General features: G+C 37.5%; 1 protein-coding gene across 1 annotated transcript in view; it reads left to right on the top strand.

Annotated features, from left to right (window-relative positions):
• Nucleotides 1-25,263, top strand: part of ADGRV1 (adhesion G protein-coupled receptor V1) — a 313,027-nt gene that overhangs the window by 6,324 nt on the left and 281,440 nt on the right. The window contains exons 2-11 of the mRNA XM_075411234.1: nucleotides 6,085-6,269; nucleotides 8,453-8,602; nucleotides 9,680-9,775; nucleotides 10,865-10,969; nucleotides 12,296-12,409; nucleotides 16,195-16,760; nucleotides 18,022-18,292; nucleotides 19,104-19,433; nucleotides 22,727-22,903; nucleotides 23,958-24,181. Coding sequence (XP_075267349.1) covers nucleotides 6,085-6,269; nucleotides 8,453-8,602; nucleotides 9,680-9,775; nucleotides 10,865-10,969; nucleotides 12,296-12,409; nucleotides 16,195-16,760; nucleotides 18,022-18,292; nucleotides 19,104-19,433; nucleotides 22,727-22,903; nucleotides 23,958-24,181 — 2,218 coding nt within the window. The remainder of the gene's footprint in view (nucleotides 1-6,084; nucleotides 6,270-8,452; nucleotides 8,603-9,679; nucleotides 9,776-10,864; nucleotides 10,970-12,295; nucleotides 12,410-16,194; nucleotides 16,761-18,021; nucleotides 18,293-19,103; nucleotides 19,434-22,726; nucleotides 22,904-23,957; nucleotides 24,182-25,263) is intronic.

Genomic DNA, 25,263 nt, shown 5'->3' on the forward strand with positions numbered 1-25,263 from the left:
TTAAATATTTCAACTGTTAGAAAGCAAAAGGTCAGGAGAATTTTAGACTGACATCAGTGTCATTAATCTCAAATGCAGATAAACCTGAGCACCTGAGGTTTCGTTGTGGTACTGTTCTGTCATGGCAGCAGTAGAGAGTAGGGTAAGTAAGCAGCTGAGCCCTAAAACTTCAGGACAGTGGAAGCTGATCAAGGGATTTTTCAGCACCTCGTAGTCTGCATTTGTGCTTTGGATGGCACTTTCCAACATTAGTAATAAGAAAGAGGATGATGGGCAGGTACCTGGAATGTCTTTGTAGTGAGGTATAGCATCACAGAGTCATTAAGGTTGGAAAACACCTCTAAGATCATCACGTCCAACCGTCACCCCAACACCACCGTGCCTGCTAAACCATGTCCCAAAGTGCCACATCTACACGTTTTTTGAACACCTCCAGGGATGGAGACTCCACCACTGCCCTGGGCAACCTGTTCTAATGCCTGACCACTCTTTCAATAAAGACATTTTTCCTGATATCCAGTCTAAACCTCCCCTGATGCAACTTGAGGCCTTTAAGATGGGAAACCCTAGAGAAGGACTGGAAGCAAAGGCATCAGTGACACTGAATAACATGCTTGGAAACGGGTGAGACACTCTTGCCCCAAATGCTGCAGCTATTTGTGCAGTCCAGGGGTGCAGACAAACCAGTCCTATTGTGATTTAGTGTAATTTCCGTGCTTTATCCACTCTGAAACAGGTTGAAGGCAAAAAATGGATAGAGGAACGTATTATTTTGAAATCGTACCTTTGGAACACTCTATTTTCCAGACTCTGTTAGAGAGGGAGACTCACTTATACCACATCTAAACAGAAAAGCCCAAGCCGAAAAAGAAACAACCACCAACAGAGCAGACATGGGTAAAACCCACTATCCAAAAGCTAGGTTTTGCAGATACAGCTGTTGTGTTCTCCTTTACGTATGCATGAGCTGTGGGAACTATGAGGCAAAGAAAACCCCAGTCTGGAGTAAAATAATTCTCTCTTAATTTGGGGTCATGACACATAGAAAGGAGATGTTTAGTAAATCGAAGTTTTGTAATTCCTGCCGCTGTCCCAGGTTGCTCTCCAATACTGTTGTAAATTTCAGTGGTTCTGAGAACACCTAAAATAAAAATGCAGGTTTTTTATATGTTTCCACAACAGGTGCAGCAAAGGCAATGACCTTGTGAAACTTCTTGCTCTATGCTGTTCCTGCATGCTACAGAGAATCTCTGCTTTACATATGAAAGAACACATGTATCTCTCTCCCATTGTGTTCAGCCAAAGATGCTGCTGGGTGCTGACATGTCTGCTGTGAACAGACTTCTCTCTGGCAACCATTGATAGCAGTAATGCTGTACTCAATGCAAAGTACTAGGCATGCCAGTTTTTGAATGTTCTTCTTGGCTGGGTGTTTGTAATCACGGGGAGTAGACAAGGACGGGCAGTGAGAAGTGCACTGGGCTTCACGCTTGCTCCGCTGCATCCTGGGCTGCAGAACTCTGCAGTGCGTGGCACGAGGATGAGCGGTGGTAGTCAAGTTGTAGCTGCTGGGTGGGAGAGGTGCTGCTTCAGCGTACCTGCTTGTTTCTCCTCCTGAGCAGTGGTGCAAGCCCGAGTACAGGGTACTTAATCCCTCGTTCAGTCTGCTTCTTTGTTGGTGAACTCCCCTTTCTTTTGTCATTCTTCACTCCATATCTGGCATTTTACACTCATTTCCTTTCAGATTCAGAGTCTTTCGCAGACTTTTCATTTCCCTTCTTGATCTCTCAATGTGCCACTGGTCTGTAGGTTCCCTCACTCTTCAATGGAAACAGCCAGGAGATCTTTTCAGTCGTGAGTGTTTTGATTTACTGAGCACAGGAGCCAGTGTATAAATATGGAGAAAAGACCTCTCATTCTTTATAAACTCTGAAATCTTCATTTGAAATTTGTTCTAGAAACTGAGTGGAAAAAATAAGCTAATCCTGGTGACTCATCGGTGACGAGGAATGCCAGTTTCATAAGCCTACCTCTCCTTGGCTCCAACCGGGCAACAGATTGAAATGGTATTCCTCATGTAATACGTCACGTTACTGTGGAAATTACCGTGTGGTATCAGTATATGCTCTGCTGGGTTCTACATTAGGATTCTGCGTTTTGGGGGGAAACACAACTGCGCCTCAGAAAGTGCTGTAAAACGCAGGCTGAAAGAAAATGTTAGTTAAGGAACAAGACTCAGAATTCTGAGTTACATTTCTTTATTTGGTTGAAGAATTTGATTTTTAGACTTTCTTTAATACCATTAAAATGTCTGGATATTTTTTTGAGAGACACTTTCTTTTGATTTGATGCCAGAAAATTTTATTATAAACCCCTTACAAGCATCATCTAGACCTCAGTACGCAGCATTGCTTGAAACTGCCACTGATACTACAAATCGTTATTTTAAATTACTTTAGTCAGATCATAATAACAGAATAGTTGTTCCATTGACTTGTACGTGCTCTGAAGATGTGTACTGTCCCATTACTTGTTGTTGTTTCAAAAGTATTTAAATGAATTTGACTCACAGATCTATTTTAAAGCCTGACTGAGTATCCTGGATCGGGGAAACTGAAGTCAGTAATATTTAGCTGAAGCAGAGGAGAGTATATGATGCACCAAATACATAGTTTACCAAAATTTAGCAGTCAACAAGTACTAGAGTTTCAGGTTCATTTGAAAAATAATAAAATTAAACTTACCAGTGATATAACGGGGTGAGCGAGGTGGGGAAGATTTGTCTTTTAGTCCCTGATTTTACAAAGGATTCAGCTAAGTTTTATGCAATGCAATTAGTAAAGAACAAGTTGTAAGACTTTATACATTTGTGTAGGAATTTAGTGTACAAAGTGAGTCCAGCGCAGGGCTACGAGGATGGTGAGGGGACTGGAGCATCTCTCCTACGAGGAGAGGCTGAGGGAGCTGGGCTTGTTCAGCCTGGAGAAGAGAAGGCTGCGAGGGGACCTTAGAAATGTTTATAAGTATCCTAAGGGTGGGCGTCAGGAGGCCGGGGCCAGACTCTTTCCAGTGGTGCCCAGCGACAGGACAAGGGGCAACGGGCACAAACTGGAGCAGAGGAAGCTCCAGCTGAACACAAGGAAGAACTTCTTCCCTCTGAGGGTGACGGAGCCCTGGCCCAGGCTGCCCAGGGAGGCTGTGGAGTCTCCTTCTCTGGAGATATTCCAGCCCCACCTGGCCGCGGTGCTGTGCAGCCTGCTCTGGGTGACCCTGCTTGGGCAGGGGGTTGGGCTGGGTGACCCACAGAGGGCCCTGCCCACCCCCACCATTCTGTGATTCTGTGATATTTAATAAAGTAAAATACTGTGACCTATAATACCTTTTCAGTTATTTGAATAGATTTATTCTGCAGTCTGTAAGTCATGATTTATGTTATTTTTACTATGTTAACATCAATTTTTAAAAATAATAATAATTTTCAAAGTGGAGTTTATATAAACAGAGCAAAAACTACTTTTGGCAGGCTGTGCAAAGTAAATCTTAGTACAAATAACGTAACAAGGAAGAATGCACACCAGCTAAATAATTGATGGTATGATTGTGAAACCTCTCTTGTTCCACAGGAGTAATCCTATAGTTTTAGAACGCTCTCTAGTAGAAGTAATAGAATTCAAGTAATTCTAAACTTTGTAATCTTGCCTTCAAGGATCATGTTTTCAGTATTATTTACTAGAAGCGTGTACCGTGGGAAGATATTTGTGAAGTCTATGACAAGGCAACAGCTGAAGCTAAAAGGTCAGCAGATTCCTCAGTTCAGAGTGGGTGATGCCTGCATCTGCAGACAGTGTAATTGTCTCGGAGTTTAAACAGGTTAGACAACTGTTCTCTCTCCAGCTTGAAGGTTTGCATTTTTCAGAGCAGTTCCACATGAAAACAACAAAAATATCTTGCAAGTTAATACAGTCAGCTTGGGAAATGCTGACAGTTTTAAATCCCAGGCGTTTTATGTGTATATATTTTATCTTTGCTTCCTACCGTAAGCTTTTTCTGCACTAGAATTTCTAAATAGGCTGATAACTAGCAATGAAGCATTGTTCCCAAAATTCTGTTGTGAATTGAATTCTCAATTGAGAGCCATGGATATCTTGAATGGCTCAGTTCATGGTGATAAAAGTTTATAGCAATGTGAAGTTCTGCAGAATAATTATTTTACTCTATGACATTTTTTACTGGAAATAGTGAAACACTGTTCAAACAGGTTGTGAAATGGATAGTTGTTTTCATATGAAAAATGATTAGTCCTGATATTTTGCACTTACATTCATTACTTGCCTGTTCCCTCCATGATGTTCAGTAGAGCTAGGTGAATTTTTTATTACAAGTACTTAATAATTGTCTGATTTTGTCATCTCACCAGTCTTTGCTTGTAGGAATTCTGGGAGACACCAATGGTTTTCTTCATCATACTTTCAACTCATTTAGTACGTCATGTCTGTGGGTAATTTTGTTCTTTAACTTGCCTTAAAGCAGTATATTTCAAGTCTTCAGAATGTAAAATCGACCCTTGCCCAGACAGAATTTAATGTAAGATGAATCAAAGTCTTGAAGTCTTTCTGAAGCTGTGTTAGTTTTAGTGGTCTAAAGGCTGCTTTATGATCTGTTCAGTGCAAGAATGAAGCCACGTGACTGTGTACATAAAACACTCAGAATCTGCACTGGACCTCAGATGTATTCTGAACACAGATTTGACACACCCTTTACAAAAATACGTTTTGGTGACACTTTATGTTTCAGTGACCATTTCTAACTGAGTATTCATTTAATGTCACTCATAAATAATGGAAACAAGTGCTTTGCAAACATGGCTGAGCTTAATTGATGTGCAAATATTAATATAATATCTCCTACAGTTTATCCAGTCATCACTGAGCAGATTTGTCTGATAATCATAGCACTTGGAAGCATAATTTTAAGCAAAGTGACATTTTATTTGTATGTGTGATTACACAAGTATTGTTTGTATCTTTTGTACGGAAATTTTAAAAAGTAACATTATAGAATAGTGACTGCAGATTGAAAGAAACTTGCTGAAATAACTAGTTCCATCAAAGATCCGTGCTGTAATGTTTTTTGGTGTTTAAAGCACAACTTTGTTCTCTTGGTTTGTTCAAAAATTGCTCTGATCCTTGTGACAGAAATCTACTCCATCCAGCATCCCAGCTTCTCAGTTCTGGTCAGCACTGTACAATGTAAGCCTCTGTATAACACAGCAGCACTGATCAATTTGTTGTGCCAGAGCCTCTTAAAAATGCGTCTTTCACAGCATCGACACATGATGACATCACTGGAACTTGAACTTGTATTTTACATTACATAACTGCACTCTGGTGTAAGGGAAATAGACCACCTTAGTTAGGATAAGTTGTCTTATCTTAACAGAAAAGAAAACTAGATGTTGTGCAGAAACAAATAAAAATGAAGGTCTGGTTGTACAAAGGCTACAATGGCATTAAAATGTGCCACAGTGATTCTCCGTGACAAGAAAACACGAAAGAATCATGAGATAAGAGAAGCAGTAAAGAGAATCTCCAGTAAATGTGCAGATGTTTAAGGACATTTCATGGTCCGTAAGATGTAAGAAGATGGTCTATGAGATGACTGCAAACATCCAACCCTTCACCCTTCCTGCCAATTCATGTTTATTTCTAAAGAGAATCAACAAAGCAAAGAAAGTGGAAACCTTTAAGTTAGTTATTTGTTGGTTGAAAATGGAAACAATCGTGGCAATGTCATTGTTTTTTCTTGAGAGAAGTTCCTCCGCTTGAAGAAAGTTGATAAATAGTCTCTAGAATGTCACTAGAGGAAAATTATGAAAATAGAGTTAGTTGTAGATCATAGTTACATTACCTGACTCGAATATAGCTGAGACCTGTGCATGTTGTCACCTCATTTCTGAAGCTCACAAGGTAATCATGGTATCTGAAGGGTTGAGAAGGATTGACTGGATTGGTAAGGTCGACCAGGAATGTTTCATATGTTTTAGGTTCATAGTTTAGTTTTATTTATTCTTTTCTTTTTCTACAGGGATGCCCTCTGCCTCTTTATTAGTTTATTTGCTTTTAGCATTACTCATTCAATTTACATCTGGAGAAACAGAAGTGAAGTTCAGTGGACAAACAGAATTTGTAGTTAATGAAACAAGTACAACTGTTATACGACTTGTGATTGAGAGGACGGGGAGGCCTGCTAACATCACAGCAATTGTGTCGGTAAGAAACTATGCCAGTTACATTCTCAGTAAATATTAATGTCTTTCTGAAGTTTTGAACATTACCTCTTTTTATCAAGCTGGTGAAAAGGAGAGAGGTATTTCACTCGGACAACTCTTCACTTTGAGGAAGCAATACCCAGTTTCTGTAACTGCACAAATTCCTGCTGACTCCATCAATAGTTTAAAAATAATGGTATAAACATCTCCTCAAGCAGCCAGCTACTGCTGGTCAGGTAGAAGTCCAAACTGATATGCTTCTTTGATTTTGTTTGTGGCTGTGAGCTCATACTGAAAATGTGGATATAGAACAATTTTTCTGTTTCCAGGTTACTGTGGAACCTGCAATTTAATAGCTACTCCACTGTTTGAGTCAGATTTCCATACGAATTTTAAAAATTACATTGTTCATTTCATTTTGAGATCAGAGTTAGTATTTCTGCATTATTTTCTTTACTTCTTAGCTGTCATTAACCATGATCTCAGTTGTATTCCCTTTACGAGTTTAAACCCCTGGGAGTGTGCTATGCTGTAAGTGTATGGGGTAGGATGCTATGTGGTACGACTACCACATGAGAACACAGCAGTGTACCAGAGAAGATGTACTGCTATGATTTTCAACAGTTGTAGACCAAAGAAATTATCTATGTTCCTGCACCATATTTTGTTCTCCTGTAACTAAATATTAAAAAATATATGACTTATGAATTACAAGGAATAGAAACTGATCTGTACAGATTTCACGCTTTATAGACATATGAGGAGAGAACCTTGAGAAAATGTGGTTGTACTATGAAACTAGTGCACTTTACTGATGTAACAAGCAGAGCAACTTAGTCTCCTTGTTAAGGACCTCAAATTCCAAGATTTGTTTCTAACATGAATATTTTGAGCAGCTCATTTAGGAACATGTTTATGGCCTGCTTTTATAAGAAGTTTTTCAGTAAGTCGATACATAAAAAGTAGTTACTAATATGGCAAATGATAGGTGAGAGCCGCAAAAATACCTTCCATACTTTGTTTCCTCTTCACTGAACTGCTAATTTCTCTGTTCTCAAACAAAGAATAGCCTTTTTCACAGTGGTTCATTCAAACCTTTAGTGCCTACGAGGATGGTAGTTTCAGACGTGGTAGCTGTGCTGGTTCAGTTGCTTCTCTCAATTTAGTCTCAGCTTCCAGCTGTGAACTTAACCTGGACACGTTGCTTGACACTACTGCCTGTGTAATCTCTCCTCCAACCACCCTACTTAGGGCAGAACCAGTGGGATTTTGTTCTGCTGACTGAAAGGAAAGCAGGGCTGTTCATTGTAGAAGATTTTGTCTCGCCAACTTTGGCAATCAAAATGTTAATCTAATCTAGGTTAAATGCCTAGGCTCCTTCCAGTCCTTGGAGTGAGACAGGATGACAGAGGGCAGTTACATCTTAAGGTAAGTTTAATTCAGGCAGGGTGTTGTGAGACACATGTGTGCTAATAGTTTTTCCATTAAAAAAATTCCTGGAGAAGGACTTTTTAGAAGGGCATGGAGTGATAGGACAAGGGATAATGGCTTTAAAGTGAGAGGGGAGATTTAGATTAGACAGAAGAAAGAAATTCTTCACTGAGGGTGGTGAGGCTGTGGCACAGGTTGCTCAGAGAAACAGTGGCTGCCCTCTCCTGGCAGTGTTCAAGGCCAGAATCAAAGAATCGTAGAATCATTAAGGTTGGAAAAGACCTCTAAGGTCATTAAGTCCAACTGTCAACCCAACACCACCATGCCTGCTAAAGCATGTCCTGAAGGTTTGGATGGGGCTCTGAGCTCCCTGGTCTGGTGAAAGGTGTCCCTACCTATGGTAGGCGGGCTGGAACGAGATGGTCTGTAAGGTCCCTTCCAACACAAACCCTGCTATGATTCTGTGATTATGCAAAAGTTACCCAGTTGCAAGTGAGAAAGTCATAAATGGTTCTGAATAAAGTGTCCTATCTGTTTTGGTTTGTTTTGATATTTCCTGGTTACTCAGCATGAATACAGGGAGCTATTGTCTACACCTTCTGGCCAGAAAGTAACTGTGTGACAGCATGGGAAACTGTGGGAAGAATTATGTGCGAAGGAGAGTGTATGAAGTCTGTTAAATGAGTCCAGAATAATATTATAGAGAACAGTGGGTGAAGAAGGAGATGGCATTCAGTTCTGTATTTATTGCAGATTGATGGAGAAAACACTGGGGACTTTTTTGACACGTATGCAGCTGCATTTATACCTGATACAGAAACAAACCGAACGGTGTATATATCTGTCTGTGATGATGATCTTCCAGAGGCTGATGAGACATTCACATTTTACTTGACACTACCAGTAAGTCTCAGTTGTTCGATTGATCTGTTCCCTGGAAAACAGTGGGTAATCTGACACAATGTGTGGTATTCTGTAGATTCCAGTGTAGCTGTACTCCTGTGAGTCTGAATTGTAATAGATATGACCAAAAATCCAGACGCTTGCCAGTATGGTGCTTACAGAAAGTTTTGCCATTCCCGTGGTGACACGGCCGTGCAGTGTACAGAGAGTCTAAAACTTGAGCGGGCACTGCATTCGGCTGTGGACACGGGAAGGTGTGCCAGCACCTCGAGGGGTCACGTTGTGAACTCTCAGCCTTTCCTGTTTCCCTGCATGGACCGTACCTGGAAGAAAGGGTGGAAGTAGCAAAAGAAAGACAATGACTTCCAATCCTCCAGAAGAAGAGGGTAAACAGGACTTACCTAAAAACAAACAATTTTTGAAATAATTACCAATAAGTCTCTTGTTCTGTCTCACTGAAGTCATGCTACAAGAGAGGTTCATGTTCACTTTTTTTTTAGGCACATAGTTCATGACTAAATTTGATGTCAGTTCAGTAAAGATAAATTTTATATTCTATTGCCAGTGATTGCACATCTCGAGATGTTTGCAGTGAACATAAAAATATATATTTTCCCTCCCTTCTGCCTTTGATTTGTAAATGTAGCTCATTTTTATGACACTGTAAAGATTTGTTTCCTTTAGCTGGTAACTCAGTATAATAGCTTCAAAGTTTTAGTTTTATACAAGTGTTAGGCAAAAAAGAACAACTTGGGAGTTCCTGGCAATGCTGAACACATCATGCCCAGTTCCCTATTGCTGTGGTGTCATTAATAGGTTACCAGCTATGATTAATAATTTATAAAGTTTGTTTCAAGCACTTTTGTTGTTCACTGTGTAGAGTGTATTTCCTCAATAATCAATAATTATTTTGGTGCATTCTATTGCTTTAAATAATTTTCACTGTAATAATTTTTGTAATGAAAGACATACAATTTGTCATAGGCTAATAGTTGCTCTTAAAAAAACATAAAATCAAAATGTGTGGTTTTTTGTCTATCACCATATTTAATATCTTATTTTATGTGTTAATTTTAGAAACCATCTTCAAGGATAAAGCTTGGCTCACCCAAATCTGTCACTGTAACGATCTTATCGAATGACAATGCCTTTGGAATAATTTCTTTTAACATGGTATGGCTTTTATATGGTAAATGTGAAAATATTAGAAAACATAAAGGTGAAATTTTCAAAGATGCTGGTTAGTTATTCAGCTGAATCCCTTGAAAATTGGTTCTGAGTTACATCTTTGAAAGCATCTCTAGAGGAAATTCGTACATATATAGAACTTTAATACTTCGGTATGCTTTTAGGTCTTGAGACGTAGCCTGAGACCTTCACATTTGGATCAATATCTATGTTGCTCATCTTAAATAAAAACTTACAAGAAGTAGTTTGGTCTCACTGCCCAAGTATAATTTTTTTTTTTAAAGTTTTTCAGTCCCACTGCTGCTCATCTAGAAGTCAGAGTCTGAATATGTTAGGGAAGAAACAAGGAGTAATACCATACGGAAGTTAAAGATGTGATTTGGAAATCTTGAAAATATATACAGTTTTGTATTTTAGTGAGCAATTCTATACTTAACCCTCAAGCTGAGAGAACAGTGTCATGATATATACATGGGAGAACACCTTCTGTGTTCTAGTGCTGTGGAGGTTATTTACACTAATTCAGAGCTAGTGTTAGTAGAAACTATGCCTTATTGCCACCATTTTTGTAATGTAATTTTTGTAGAGGACTTCTGTGACAAAGCACAAGAACATGAGACATTTTTAGCACCACAGTACTAAGCCATGCTGCTCCTGAATTGGTGTAATTCTTTGAAATCTTTCACCTACCACAGTTTGATAGACAGAGTCCATTTATACCTAGTTAGCTAATAAATGACTTTTTAATGGAGAAAATCCATTTTTAATGGGGTTAGCAGCTCCTGTAAATGCCAGTGCTAATATGCCAGTGCTTTGTGTATATTGACTATGTTAATTTACAGAAAAAAATCCACTCTACTTACATAACTTATGATAATTTTTTAATTTGAAATCTTCCAAGCTTTTCATTAGCTGAACTAATTGGTTGCTAGGAAATGTATGCCATCAGTGGACTGGTTTGCAGATTGGATTAACTTGTCTGTGGGAGTTTGGTATTTCTATGGTAACAGTTTCTTCCTTCTGCTGTGATATTTGATCTGTGCCTGATTGCCTCTCCCTTTTCTTCCTCATTAGTCTGCCTTAATCACAGTGAATGAGCCCAGAGGCAGAAACGAATTTGTGCCTCTCACTCTAATCAGGGAGAGGGGAACGTACGGGACAGTCATCGTAACTTTTGAGGTGAGTTTATCAAAAAGGCTTCTTACCTTAGTCTGTTGCATGAAACTGTGAGGCCATAATCATAACATATCAAGGTCCTTATAAAAGTGAAAGAGGGGAAAAATACCTATGTCTACATTTGTTACATTTGTTTCATAAAATGGAAAGGTTTTACCTGTGAAGTGGAAAATACTTATAGTTATCTGACTGTTTAATTTGAGGAAAAATAAAGAAGATATTAGACAAAACTGAGTGTTCTTGGTCATTTAGGAAGAGATTTGAGACAGCATTAGTTGAGGTTACTAACAATGTGTAGTAAGTGTGTAAAAAATGTCCGATTTAATGTTTCTTCAAATTTTGTCGATAATGTTTGTGGAAGCTTTGAACAGGTAAATATGGGAGCTCAGTATTTAGTGAAATTCTGTATCTGTGAGACTTCAATATGAATCTTCAAAATAATAACTCATATTGAATATTTAGGCTTTCATTTACGTACTTGTTTTGAGTGTCATGCAGTTTTTATGCTTATTGGGTTTTTTTCCCTTATCTAGCTCTGATTCTATTAAATATTTTAAAATTATGTATAAATTCTTTCATATGAATGTTTCTTTATCAGTTGTCTGATCTTATATGTCATAAGGGCTTAGTCTAGACCTGTCAAAATCTGAAAAGACTTGTACTGGGTGTTATTACATGCTAAATATAGCATGTATAGTTGAAGTACAGAATGAGATTTTCTGTGTAATTTATTGCAGATCTATTTGTTTTAAAGTCCAATTAGTTTTACTATCTGCACAATTAATCAGGTCCATTTCACAGTGTAGTTTATATAAATACATTGAGAAAATTTACAAGATTTTCTAAAAAAAAAAAAATCACCATATTGCCTTAAGTGGCTTCATAGTCTTTTAGGTTTCACTATTAGATGTAATGTCCCTAATATCAGAAGTTCAAGACTGAAAGGACACAAAACAAGCTATTATTTTGTCTTGGAACTTTTTATGAAATACAAGTGATTTACATTAAATCACAATTAATGTCCTTTCTGTGAAAGAGTCAATTATGCATCAGTGCATACCAAAGAGTTCTCACAGGCCTGTATGGAAGTAGTTTACCTCTTCTTTTTCTGGCAAGACATAATTTCTTCAGAGTGGTTACTCTGACTTACTCCATCTGCCAAAAAAGAGCAGATTTTCACAACTGAATGTGTGTGCCTGTGAGCAGGAGGTGACTGGGTAGATAGTCGTTTGTTATGCACGTCACGCACTGTATATTGATTATTGTACTTGCACTAGAGTTGTATTCCTGTTTTACATGTTTCTTTACATAAAAATAAATTCTTTGCAGATAGAAGATGGACCAAACGCAGCTGAAGAAGACTTAAGCCCAGCTAGGGGAAATATTACATTTAGCCCTGGGAGATCAATGCTGATTTATAATTTAACAGTGCTTGATGATCAGGTGAGAACAAGCTGACTTCATTTTTGGTTTGGCTGTGTGCAAGGTGAACTGCTGTTCTGGAGACACTTACAGTAATAGTTTACAAAAATGCTTGGTTTAAATGAGGTTAAAAGTGCGTCTGCTTAATAAAGCAATATTAAATTTTGGCTCTATGGGCACTCGTTTTTACTCCTTCTAAGACTACTGCTGTAATTCTCATTAGTGAACATTAATAGTTTCTGAACGTATCTGGGCCACTCTCACTAGACCTGTTAGGTGCTACTGCAGTAAATGTATAAATAATCAGGAAAGCGTTATACATTTTTTTCGTGATGGAATGCTCAGGTCCTTGTTGTATGGCCAAGGATGATGTTCTTGAACTGGATATAGGTGTATCTATTAGACTGTCCTTTCTACATTGGACTTTTCTGTATTTCTTTTTAAACGTTCTCTGCTTGTCCCTAATTGTCTGCCTTGCAAATTCAGGCTATATTTGTGTAATGAACTCAGGCTCTCCTTTTTGTTTTTATTAATTGTTTTGGCAAAAGGAACCTAATCATAACATTGCTTACATGATGTATTTTTTATTACATCCGCAGTGATGCCTGTTCGGCTCCTCTGCCTTCAGTTAAAAGCGCATAATCCAATTTATTCTTTCTTAACTTGATTGGCTCTTTTTCATGTGAATAGCAGACATGTTATGTTTGCCATGAAAGAAAGAATATAACACATTAAATATTCACAGAGAAAAGATAGATTGAAAAAATGTAGCAGTTTTTATATATTTATGAAATATATTTTTAAAAATACTTCTAAAAGTAGATAAGATTCCTAAAAGAAACACACAATCTTGTGAAGAGCATGAACAGTAGGTGATAATTAAAAAGCTTCCATTTTCAGATTGGTCTTTAAAAAAAAAAATGTTCATAGATCGTGAGCCTTTCTATTTCAGAGTAAACAAAACATTTTATTCTCCTTCTCAATTTGTGATTTTCATTTTTCTTACCCATGCTTTTCTTTTGTTGTTTTTTTTTCTTTATCATGGGGATAAGAGGGAAAATAGAGGCATCAATATAGATAAAAATGATACAGAACAACTTAGTAAGGAAATTCACAAGAAAAAAGTAATAACATGAAAGTGCCTATCTCAGAAGTGAGCAAACTTTAAAGTAATTGTTTGCATATTTCTCTTAGTTATAAAAAGTGTTTTTCCACATCTGTACTGATATTTTTAATGTTAAAATGAGACTGTGCCAGACTGGTGTGTAGAAACTTGTCTTTCAGATTAGATGTAATATTTCTGTGACTTTTACAGAGAACGACATCGCTGAGCTTTTTAGGAGGATGTGATTTTTTTTTTTTCCCTCTGAGAAATGCTCTCAAAGTTCGGTTTTTCAAAGTTTGGTCTGTACAGGTGTGACTGGTCCACTCGGTGAAAGTCTTTCACAGGCATACGTGACAGATTAATTTTGTGTAAATACCCTTTATTGGTGATGACGATGAATTCGTAAGAATCCAATGTTACTTTCAGAACTTAGTTTGAGCTTTTAGGATCTCAAGTTAGGAAAAAAAAATGAAAAAAAAGTGTTTTTCTGAATTGGGTAGCCCTTTTCTTACAGAAGTTTGCGGACTGCAGATCAGTCTCCACAGCAATACATTTATAGTAATTTTATTGTATATGTTTTCTTTTTTAGTGAGGAATAATGGAAAATTTGTTAAAAGAAAATGAAAGAGGCAGGGCAGCACTAGAAATCCTTTATATTGTTGTCTTTGAAGTCTGACTTTTTTAAATTGATCAATCATGATGCCACTAAGAACTCCAGAATGTCCAATTTATATGATACTAAGGTGTAAACTACAACTGCAATTGTGCATACTTTTTGACTGTCTCCTAAATGTATATTTTTATGGTGCAAGATGGTATAGTAATTAATGAACTAAACAAAATGTAGGTTAGCATCTGTTCTAATAAGGTAAAATAACTGTGTTGTAACTCAGTATAGTATAGAGGTGACTGGGACCTTCCAAATCTCACACTGACGAATAAACCTGCATCACTCAACAACATTATGCAAGTTTAAGTGCCGCAAGCCAAAGAAGCCATGGAATTGGCGTTAACTACAAAGGCAATTGCATGCCCACTCTCTTCGCCCTTGAAAAGGAGCTGAGGGTGGCCAATTAACAAATGAGTGTGAAAAGAGAAGAAATATTGGACAGCAGGGTTTTCAGAACTTTCTTAGCTCCGTAAACAAAGGTGCATGAAAAGGATTTGTCAATTTTATAAGACAGTATTACCATTAGCAAAAAGTAAGTTTTTGGTCCTGGAATTCTTCTCAGAAGCAAATAGTACTAATTCCCAGGAGTCCACAGCAAGGATGAGATCCAAGAATCTAAACAATTTTGAAATCACAGAATCACAGAATCACAGAATAGTAGGGGTTGGAAGGGACCTCTGTGGGTCATCTAGTCCAACCCTCCTGCCGAAGCAGGGTCACCTACAGCAGGCTGCACAGGATCTTGTCCAGGCACCAGACCTTGAATATCTCCAGAGAAGGAGACTCCACAACCTCCCTGGGCAGCCTGTTCCAGGGCTCCGTCACCCTCAGAGGGAAGAAGTTCCTCCTCATGTTCAGACAGAACTTCCTGTGCCTCAGTTTGTGCCCATTGTCCCTTGTCCTGTCACTGGGCACCACTGAAAAGAGCTTGTCCCCATCCTCCTGACCCCCACCCTTCAGATATTTGTAGGCATTTATAAGGTCCCCTCGCAGCCTTCTCTTCTTCAGGCTGAACAAGCCCAGTTCCCTCAACCTCTCCTCGTAGTGGAGATGCTCCAGTCCCCTCACCATCCTTGTAGCCCTCCGCTGGACTCTCGCCAGTAGCTCTTCATCCTTCTTGAACTGGGGAGCCCAGAACTGGACACAGTACTCCAGATGAGGCCTCACCAGGGCAGTGTAGAGGGGAAGGAGAATATTTACTTTTTACCTATATGTATTAATAAAATAATAATATTTTTCAGTTAAATAGGTTTAGCAAATCAAGATTTGCGGAATCAAAAATTTAATATAAAGCAAAAATCTCATCCTTAAGTTCTGTAATTTGCAGTTTATAAGCCATTCTTTATTGTCTGCTGCATCAGTTAATGGAGAAGAACTAGCTAAAACTAAAATGTAGTTGTAAACAGCCATTTTGTAGAAATACCAAAGCCTAAATAATTGCTAAGCACCAGAAAACAGTTTCTCAGATCTGTGGTGGAAGTTTTCTCTGGGGTGTCGCTGTGTCTGAACGTAGGAAGCGTTCCTTTTCCAGTTGTATGGGAATGGATGGGCCGAGGCAGTTTGCGTCCGTAAGTTGTTCCTGTATTCTCTCAGGCATGCATAGAGGTAAACCAGTGTCAACATCAGACTATCAAGATGCAGATCTAAGTAGCTGGGAGGAACACTCGTTTCCAAATAGAGGCGGCTTCCAAAAGTAGAGTTTGGATCTCCTCATAGACTGAAATTGGAAAGATCCAGCTTTTTCTGATTCTTGCCTGGTTTTTGTTTTGCTTTTGTTTGGTTTGCAGCCTTTTTGTTATTAACAGAGCACAGAAGAATGTTTTAGAAAATTGAAACATTCCATTCTGAGTAGGGATTTTCAGCCAAAGTTAAAAGCAAGACTTCTCTCCTGTTTGTTTTAATACCAAATGAGCTGTCAAATTTGTATTATATCCCTTCTCTGCAAAATATATAAAACACATTTCTCAGTAAGAGTGTTCTGCATGTATTTGAAATGTGTCTCACACACAGTTGCTAATATTATTTTTCCAGATACCTGAAAATGATGAATTATTTGTTGTTCGTCTGAGGAGCGTGGAGGGAGGGGCTGAAATCAACAACACAAAAGATTCTGTTCGGATTCGTATTAAGAAAAATGACAGCCCTGTGCATTTTGTTCAGAGTGCTTATATGGTGCCTGAAGAAGTTGGTGTGCTGGCAATTCGTGTGGTTCGCGGCAAGGATGACAGTGGAAAATTAATTGGACCTGATGAATATGAAGTCTCTGTCAGTTACGCCATCATAATGGGGGATTTAACAGCACACGCACAGCTTAATGTAGACTTCCTAGATCTACAGCCAAATACAACGATTGTTTTCCCACCTCTAGTTCATGAAACGTACATGAAGTTCGAGATCCTTGACGATGCCATACCGGAAATTGCTGAGACCTTTCAGGTTATGCTGCTGAAGGACACTTTGCGGGGAGATGCTGTTTTGGTTAATCCGTCTGTTGTTCATGTCACCATCCAACCGAATGACAAACCCTATGGAGTACTATCAATCAACAGTGTCCTGTTTGCTCAGGCTGTTATCATTGATGAAGACCAAGTTTCAAGGTACTACAGATCTTCAAATCTAGTATCTAGTCAGTTTAAGAGATTTGTTTGGCATTGTTAGACATCCTTAGGATTTCATTGAAAGTAAGTATAAAATCACTACTGAAAATACAATGTAAAAATTGGGTAGTGTGTTGTAATTATTATCAACTGTATCTGCAAAGATTTCAAGGAAGTGGAAATGTCTAATTTTACAGGCAGTATTTTAGTATTTATAGGCTGTATGTAAAAACTGTAAATATTTAATCACGTTAATCAGACTATTGAAAAACTCTTATTCTAAAGGCAGGATCAATGAAATTGTGATGCTGCCACAGAGCACTTCATGTAAGTGAGAAATAGATTTCTGGCTTCCTTCCCTGGTAAATCTTTGTATTTACTATGTATAAAATCAGTCTCTGGTTTAAAAAAATTGTGTTGAGTGCCTCCCTTGAAATGCTTACCTTAAACTCAAAAATATTTAAATATTTCTAGTTTCACAGAGAGGTTAAAATCAAAGCTCAGTACAAATTCTGTAGGCAGGACTGATAGACAATACTGACAGTCTCAATTAAAATGTCCACTCCTAGGTACTGATGGTAGTTCATCCCCAGAGAAACAGGTAATACATCAGGCTATCATACTATGAACAGTTTCGAAAGAATATTTTATGGTATGTAGAGCCCAGCATTTTGGTATTCATCTTTATTTCCTATACACAGTAAAGAAGTAGATCTTGCTTTCTAAATTTTTGTAAATCATGATTTCCAGACTTTTTGTTGTAGTCGTGTCCTTGTCAGATGCGTGAAACGTAACATTTCCAGTATCATTAATAACTTAGTATTTCATTACAGAGGGAGATAGTTCATTCAGAATCGATATTTAAATGTTCAGTTGACAACTGTATTTAAATATAGTTTATAAAATGTTGTAGAAAGCTAATAGACAAAAAGTTTTCTGAAATTTGAAATGTGTTTTTTGAGACAAATGTGAAACATGCCGAGACTCCACTCTCAGTATCTTTCTCTCTGTAAACAAAATAAGTTCTAACAAATATCTTTAGAGACATTGCAGAGAGCTCATGAATAAGCAGTCTAAGAAAAGTCTGTGTGTTTGTTACTATTCCACAAACTTTAAGCCCTGACTCAAATGTCTATTGCAGCAGTTAACATTAATTCCACTGAAGTCAGTGTAAATCTTTCAGGGAATCAATAACTGAGCAAGCCAGCCAATAGTAATTATAATTTTATGGTATGGGTTTTTATTTTGGTTCAAACTGTAGATTTGAAGGGATCACGATTGTAAGAAATGGTGGAACGCATGGAAACATTTCTGTTGCCTGGGTTATAACCCGAAACAGCAGTGATCCCTCACCTGTGACTACAGACCTCATTCCAGAGACTGGGGAGATACATTTTGACCAAGGAGAGATGCTGGTAACGCTTCCTCTGAACATTATTGATGATGATACACCAGAAGAGGCAGAGCCCTATCGTCTGAAACTCTTAGCTCATACAATACAGGGAGGTGCAGAAGTCAGTGAACCCTCTGAGGTAAGTTTGCTTTCAGAATTTCTTTTGGAGAAGGCAAGAGTTAATAATTAGGGACTTTACCAGTTTTGATAACATCAATTGATTAGTTAGACTGGCTAAAAGGTTTGCACTTGAACATAAATCAAACGACTTAATCCTGAATATAATTTTAGTGTATAGAGCCGTATCCAAACTATTTGGCTGAGTATAGGGAACAAAGCCAGACCTTTTTAATGCGGTAGCATTCAGCTGAGATTATTCCCAACATACATAGCATTGCATAAATGCTGTCTTGGGTGACTGCTTGCTAAGAGAAGGCAGGAAAGTTATTTTCACTTGTTCGTTTGCTGTCTTAATGATTATTGGAATGTTTTACATTAACAGCTTCAAGAGGAGGAGTTGGTGATTAAGACTGTGACCTCTGAACTGTTAAATAAAGGGTGGCTAGCATTGCTGACAGTTTTGAGAATCAAATCCCTGCTTTGTCTTTCTCAAAGTTGGTTGGAATTAACTTGGTGAATAAAATGAAATTTTTCACATTCTGAAACTTTTTTAAATTATTCACTTTGGCTGCTGAACAAAAAAAATCAGTTATTCAGAGCTCATTCTGGCACATGGATGATGCGTAGTGGGAAAGCTGCCACTGCCTGTGTTGTGCTGCTTGTGTACAAAGAATACTTTAGGACTGTCAGTCTGATTTCTTTCTTGAGTGCCAGTTCACTAAGGAGAAAGATGTAGGGTGACAGACAGGACATGCTTTCGTGAAAGCATGAAAACGATGGTAGGTAGTAACTGTAGCACAGAGTTGGTGATGCTGTTTTCTGTTTTGCAGCTTCTGTTTTACATTCAGGACAGTGATGATGTTTATGGCCTCATACAGTTTCATCCTTTGGAGAATCAGAAGATTGAAAGTAACCCAATGGGACGCTTTTTATCCTTGAGCTTCGCAAGGGAGAGAGGAACAGTTGGAGATGTGCAGTTGGTTTATACTGCACTGTATATTCCAGCTGGAGCTTTGGATCCTGAGAGAGCGAAAGATGGCATTCTAAATATATCTAGAAGAAGCACTCTCATGTTTCCAGAAGGAAAAACAAAAGATACTTTAAATATACCAATAAGAAATGATGCATTCCTTCAAAATGGTGCTCATTTCCTCATTCAGGTATCTCAGTTCTGTTATGGGGTATTTTTTTAGCCCATGTAATATAAAGGATATAATTTAGTAATGGCTCCTTCCCTTTTAATTTAGTGAAAATGACCTACATGTTAAAAAAAAAAAAGTTAATAGCTCTGTAGCTAAGAAAACTTTATTATTTGGAGATAACTTCCATAAATATGCCATAAAAAGCTTTATTCCTAATCATTATTTACTAATTGCACTATTTTTAAAAAATAGACCATTGTAACAGGATTCAGGTATTAAACATGCAATCTAACAATATGAGATCAAAGTTGCAGAGTTAGTTACTTTTAGAGATATGGTTCTCTGTCTGCCCCTAGTCTTTCAATTTAATCAAATTAAGATTCTTAAAATTAGATTACAGAAGCGTGACAAATTTTAGAAATGACAAGCAAGTAAAAATACTTTTCAAATAGTCAAACTTATATTGTATTTCATTTATGTATAAATTTGACCAGAGAACTTAAAAAGTATTTTTTTCCATATTTCACTGTATGTGCCCTTTTGGGTTTTTTCCTCTTTTTTTCTGTCTAAGTTGTAGGAACGGAACTTCTGTCATAGCTAATTAGAATTGTCTGGAAAAATTCACTAAAACTATGTTCTAGACAGAAAACTGGATTTTCAGCAGAAATATTTAAAGAAAGAATCTACACTTTCCAATTAAGCCCTTGATTTTTCACTGGAGATAACAAAGTTTGCTTACATTTTAGCAAGTTATTGTTCAGCTGTACTGATGGTGAAGATCCTGGGTATTGCCGTCATTATTTGTTATACTCATTTTCTCAGCTGCAGTTAAGACTGCACCATAGTTCTTACTTCCTAGGATTAACTATTGCCACTCTGGTCAGCTGGGATGAACCCAGGTAGCAATCTTGATACAAAGGGATGACTTGGCACATGCAAGGCACCAATCACAGAGGCTTTTCTTATTTCCTTTTAATCTTTTAATTTAAAGTCAGACGACTTTAGGGTTTTCAAATGAAGATGTTTATGTTAAATCCATAGATTTAAAATTTGCCAGGTTTGTCTTTAACTTACGGTCTGAAGAAGATGTTTTGCTTACTTCTGGGACCTTGAAAAGATTTCTTCTCTTCACCACCTTCTCCCCACAGTCTTTGGAAAAAAACCAGGAAAAAAAAAATTATTGCCAGAATTCTATTACTGTTTTACTAGTATGTGATTTTTTTGCTTTAACCGTTAGATAGGGAAGTGCATTCTCAGAAACTAGACTAGTTTACTATGTTTTATGTCTGCATGAGATCTGAAAGATCTACAGAAGAATTGAAATATCTAGTTCCCAGCACTTTTTAAATGACACATTACAAATAACATTGCGGTGTGGACTATGGACAAGACACACATGTGACAAGTATTTCAGAAAGCGGGCGCTTTGCCCGGCTTTTCAAACTGCGGATTCCGGGGAAGTGGGGGGTGGATGTTCTGTACTTTCTCCATGAACCATAAAAAAACCTTTTTGTTTGAATAAAAAAAATCAGAGGGGCTTTCCAGCACAAATAATTGATTTAGAAACTCATAGAGAAGGAACAAAAATACCCCTATTTATCACTATGACAATTCCTCTACACTGTGAATAAATGATAATCTCAGCGAACACGTTTAGAATGAGAAGATTACAGAGTTTGTTCTAGGCCCAATAAAGGATCAATTCAGGAATCGGGAGGTGGAGCAGAGGAGGAAATGAAGCTTAAACACAGCTAGAGAATGGACAGAGGAACTGCAAAAGTGAGATTAACATTCTTCAGTGACATCTTCAATTAAACAACCTACTGTAGCCTGGGGTGTGGTTTTTGGTATGGACAGGAAGATTAACTAATTTAATAAACTACATGTCATTATTATTCAATTCACAATACATTCTTTTTTCCTTATGAGCTGATGTGCTTGAAAAGGAAACATGGAACTAAAAATAAATTTTCTTGACTCTTCATTAATTGTTACTTAAATCTCAAAGTTAGTATCCGGGATCAGAAGCACTGAACAAAGTGAATTGTTTCAGCTGTGTAGTATTTCAGAAACTTTACTGAGCTAACAACCGCAGAGTGGATCAGGGCCTACGGTAAAAGAAAGCTTAGAAAACAAGCAAAACACACAATCCTGCCATCTGTTCCTCAGATTCTCAACAAATTGCTGGCATGGTTGAGAATCAATTGCTGAATACACTATTTGTAAAACAGTTCCATCTATCATCAAATAAAATGTGAATGAATACGTTTGTGTGTTACTCAAGCAATCATGGAAACCAGTATGATACTGCCCAAGCATTTTAGATAGATTGGTTTTAAGAAGTGAAGAAGTTCAAAAATCGTCAGTTGAAATGGAGATTTGTGAATTTAAATAAGGTCACTTTCCCCTCCTCCAATGAAACCTTGCTATGTGATAACATCTGATAACTCCAAGCAAAAAACATACTAATGGGACTTAAAAGGTGGTTGTCACTGGGGGTTCGTGTCCATGAGATGTTTGCAGATGTAAGTGCAAATCAGTTATGGAAATGTTTATTATAATGATGCATGTAGACAGAATCACATCATTACAGTTATATTTGAAACAAATATTTGAATAGGCAAGTCGTGCTCTCCTCATTGTGTCAGTACTGCTGCTGGGTTTAGTGAGTGATACATCCCATTCAAAGAAAGGCTAAACATTTTTCTATTTCCTCCTAGTATCAGTAAACCACCAGAAATATGGTAACACAAGAGAAGACTACAGTATTGAAATATTATCCTGATTTTCAGGTCTGAATGCAGTTCTAATGGATTAGTTGTTATGAATAGAGAAGTACTTAAAGTTGTGTGAGAGAGGAAAGACGGCTGGATCATTCTTTTGCTTTATCATTGATTTAATAATAAATTATTATGGTTCCAGTGACCACAGCAGATTTTTATCAATGCATGGCACAAAAAATGAAGTTAGGACAATTGCTTGGGCCTCTTGTCAATTCCATACTGTTATTCAGAGATCTAGTAATGAATCAGCTGCTCTAGAAGGTTTGTTCTCCCTCTACATGCATTTAGTTGTGTACACAAACGTGAGTTGTCTGACAGGTGTACCATTCTGCTGACAAAGCTCAGTGGTATCCACTGCATTTCTTTGACACATCTACTTACACGTTTTTGTAAACCAGTGTCGACAGTAAGAGAAATTTGTTCTGGAGTTGTTTTGCTCCGTACGCATGAAACTTACTCTGAAATGTCAGAGTTTTTCCGACGTGGTACTAGGGCTTCGTATTTCTCAATTTTTTCTTTTTCCTACAGCTGGAAAAAGTTGAACTGGTGAATAGAATTCCTCTAGTCCCATCTGCAAGTCCTAGATTAGGTGAGATTCGAAATATTTCCCTGAGGATTACTCCAGATATTGCAAATGGAGAAATAGGCTTTACTAGCAATCTTCCAATTATTCTTTCTGAGCCAGAAGATTCCCCTGCTACAGTGGTAAGTAAATCTTTTTATATTGTCCTCTAGTATAGAAAATTTATTTGGCAAAAGCAAAGTTTGAAATATTCAGTGTAACATTGAAAGTTATTGTGAGGAATATCCTTCCTCTTAAGTTCTGTCTGATCCCAAATATTTGCTTGTGGTTTTTTTTTTAAAAAAGGGCAAAAAAGACCTTGTAAAACTAAGGTTTGAAATAATGTGTTAGTCATTATCAGAAAAGTGAGGCTCATCTTTGCTTTCTCTGTAAGCATCCAAAACCAGTTAGGTCTTGATGCTTACTCAGAAGAAAAGATGGTGCAGACAGTTTTAATCTCTCTCACCAACTGCAAAGGTAGTAATGTAAATTAGGACTGATGCTGGTCCTAGATTTCATGGGAACCTCTGTGTATCTTACAGTTGATGGACTTATCTATGAAGATATTTTTTGGCTCGCTGGGCATGTTTTCCAGCAGTTGTGCTTTCAAGGTTTCTGAGAACCCAAAGAAGCATTTTCAAAAGCATTGCTCTCCATATGAGTGCCTTAGTCTCAGCTGGAGAAACTTTTTTTAAAATGTTTTTTTCATACATTTTCACTTTTTTCCCTGTCTGTCTTCACTGAACTCTTCCCACAAATACTGAATCAGATACCTTGTCAATCTCAGATTAAAACTGCTAATTACCTTGAGCACAGTGCAGGTTTCGCTGTACTATAGTGACCAGAGTAAAATTATGGTAGTTATATTTAAAATCTAGGTTGTGTCTTGAAGAGGCAGGCACTGATTAAATTCCTCATACAAGGCTTTTTCTGTTTATGGTTGCTTAACTGATTTGTGATATAAACAATCTGTCATCTCCACTGTTTTAAGTATGTGACTGATAAATGGTTAAAAGGATAAGATTCAGAATATATTTTCATTGATACATAATTTTTTATTTCATGTCATATTCGTAGGTATAAGTTAAAAAAAACAAGCTGAACATTTTGAGGCTCATACTGAGATAGTAATTTTCAAGGGAGTAATTGTTTTTGCACCTAATTTTATGAGTCACAACAGAATCATGTGTTTCGTAGGTTTCCATTGCGTTGCATCGAGATGGAACTGATGGCCAAGCAACTGTGTTTTGGAGTCTGAAACCCTCTGGTGTCAATCAAAAGGCAGTAACACATGACGATATAAGTCCTTTTAATGGCTCCGTTGTTTTCTTATCTGGACAAAGTGATACTACAATCAACATTACTATTAAAGCTGATGATACACCTGAAATGAATGAAACTGTGTTACTAACTTTGGACAGGTATTGTACTCTAATCTCTATTCATATGTAACAGTTGTAATACTCAATTCATACATAACATATTCCCACAGAATTAATTGGAAGGTATTGCCTGTATTGTGTTGACAAGTGCCTGAAGGAACATTAGGCCCTTCATTCAGGCTGTATATGGATTCTTCTTTGGGTGGAGATCAGTGTAAGGAACTGTGTTTTACGTATTATCTAATGACTTATTTTGTGTATATTTTGATGAAAATGATGTATGCTATCTAGAAAGATCTTTCAGCTTTGATATTTAGTTATAGCTCTTGCTTATAACACATATCTTTTCAGAAAATAATATTTAATGAGATAATGGGGAAAATTATAACGAAGAGTAGAAAGCAACTGTGTTTCTGCCAGAAAAAAGGTTTATATCTAGACTGTCATTGCAGAGTGAGATCAGTTTTTTATTTGTTTGATCTGTACGTTCAGTGTTGCTTGCTCTTGATAATTAGATACTTCAATCACAACTCTTGGTTTCCAGAATAGCCCAGTGTGACCATTACCACGCTGTTTGGCTACAAAGAGAGCCTTGGTGTTTCTGAAGCACACTGATATACTCTTCCTTCTGCACAGGATCAGGATTATAGGATAATGAAGGCTGTAAGGGACCTCAGGAGATGCTATTATCTGCATGTGAGCACTAAGAATACTTAAATTAGTTCATATCCAGGAGTGTATTTCCTCTTTGATTTACTGACAAGAGAGTCTTGGCTAAAGTCTTCCGTCCTGCTTCCAACAACTCAACTGTAAATGTAATTTAGAATTACCACCACTTCTTCTGCTATCTCCTATTAGTCTAAGGTACATTTTTCCACTTTTTCTGGAGACATACTAATAGGGGTCTGCCAGCACCAAGGTCCTCATTGAACATCTACTGCTTACACAGTGCTTGCCTTATGCAGAAGTTTTTTTGCCCTATATAGGAAGTGCAAACTAGCTCTTGGGAGCCTCAATGCCAGATACCCATTGGGATTACATACCAGCAAAACAGCAACCAGCTCCTCAAGCTCTTACTGATCCTGTGCCAGAAAGACTGTGCTTTGAACATCATTCTATCA

Source organism: Opisthocomus hoazin, chromosome Z (genome assembly GCF_030867145.1).
Source record: "Opisthocomus hoazin isolate bOpiHoa1 chromosome Z, bOpiHoa1.hap1, whole genome shotgun sequence".
Lineage (NCBI taxonomy): Eukaryota > Metazoa > Chordata > Aves > Opisthocomiformes > Opisthocomidae > Opisthocomus > Opisthocomus hoazin.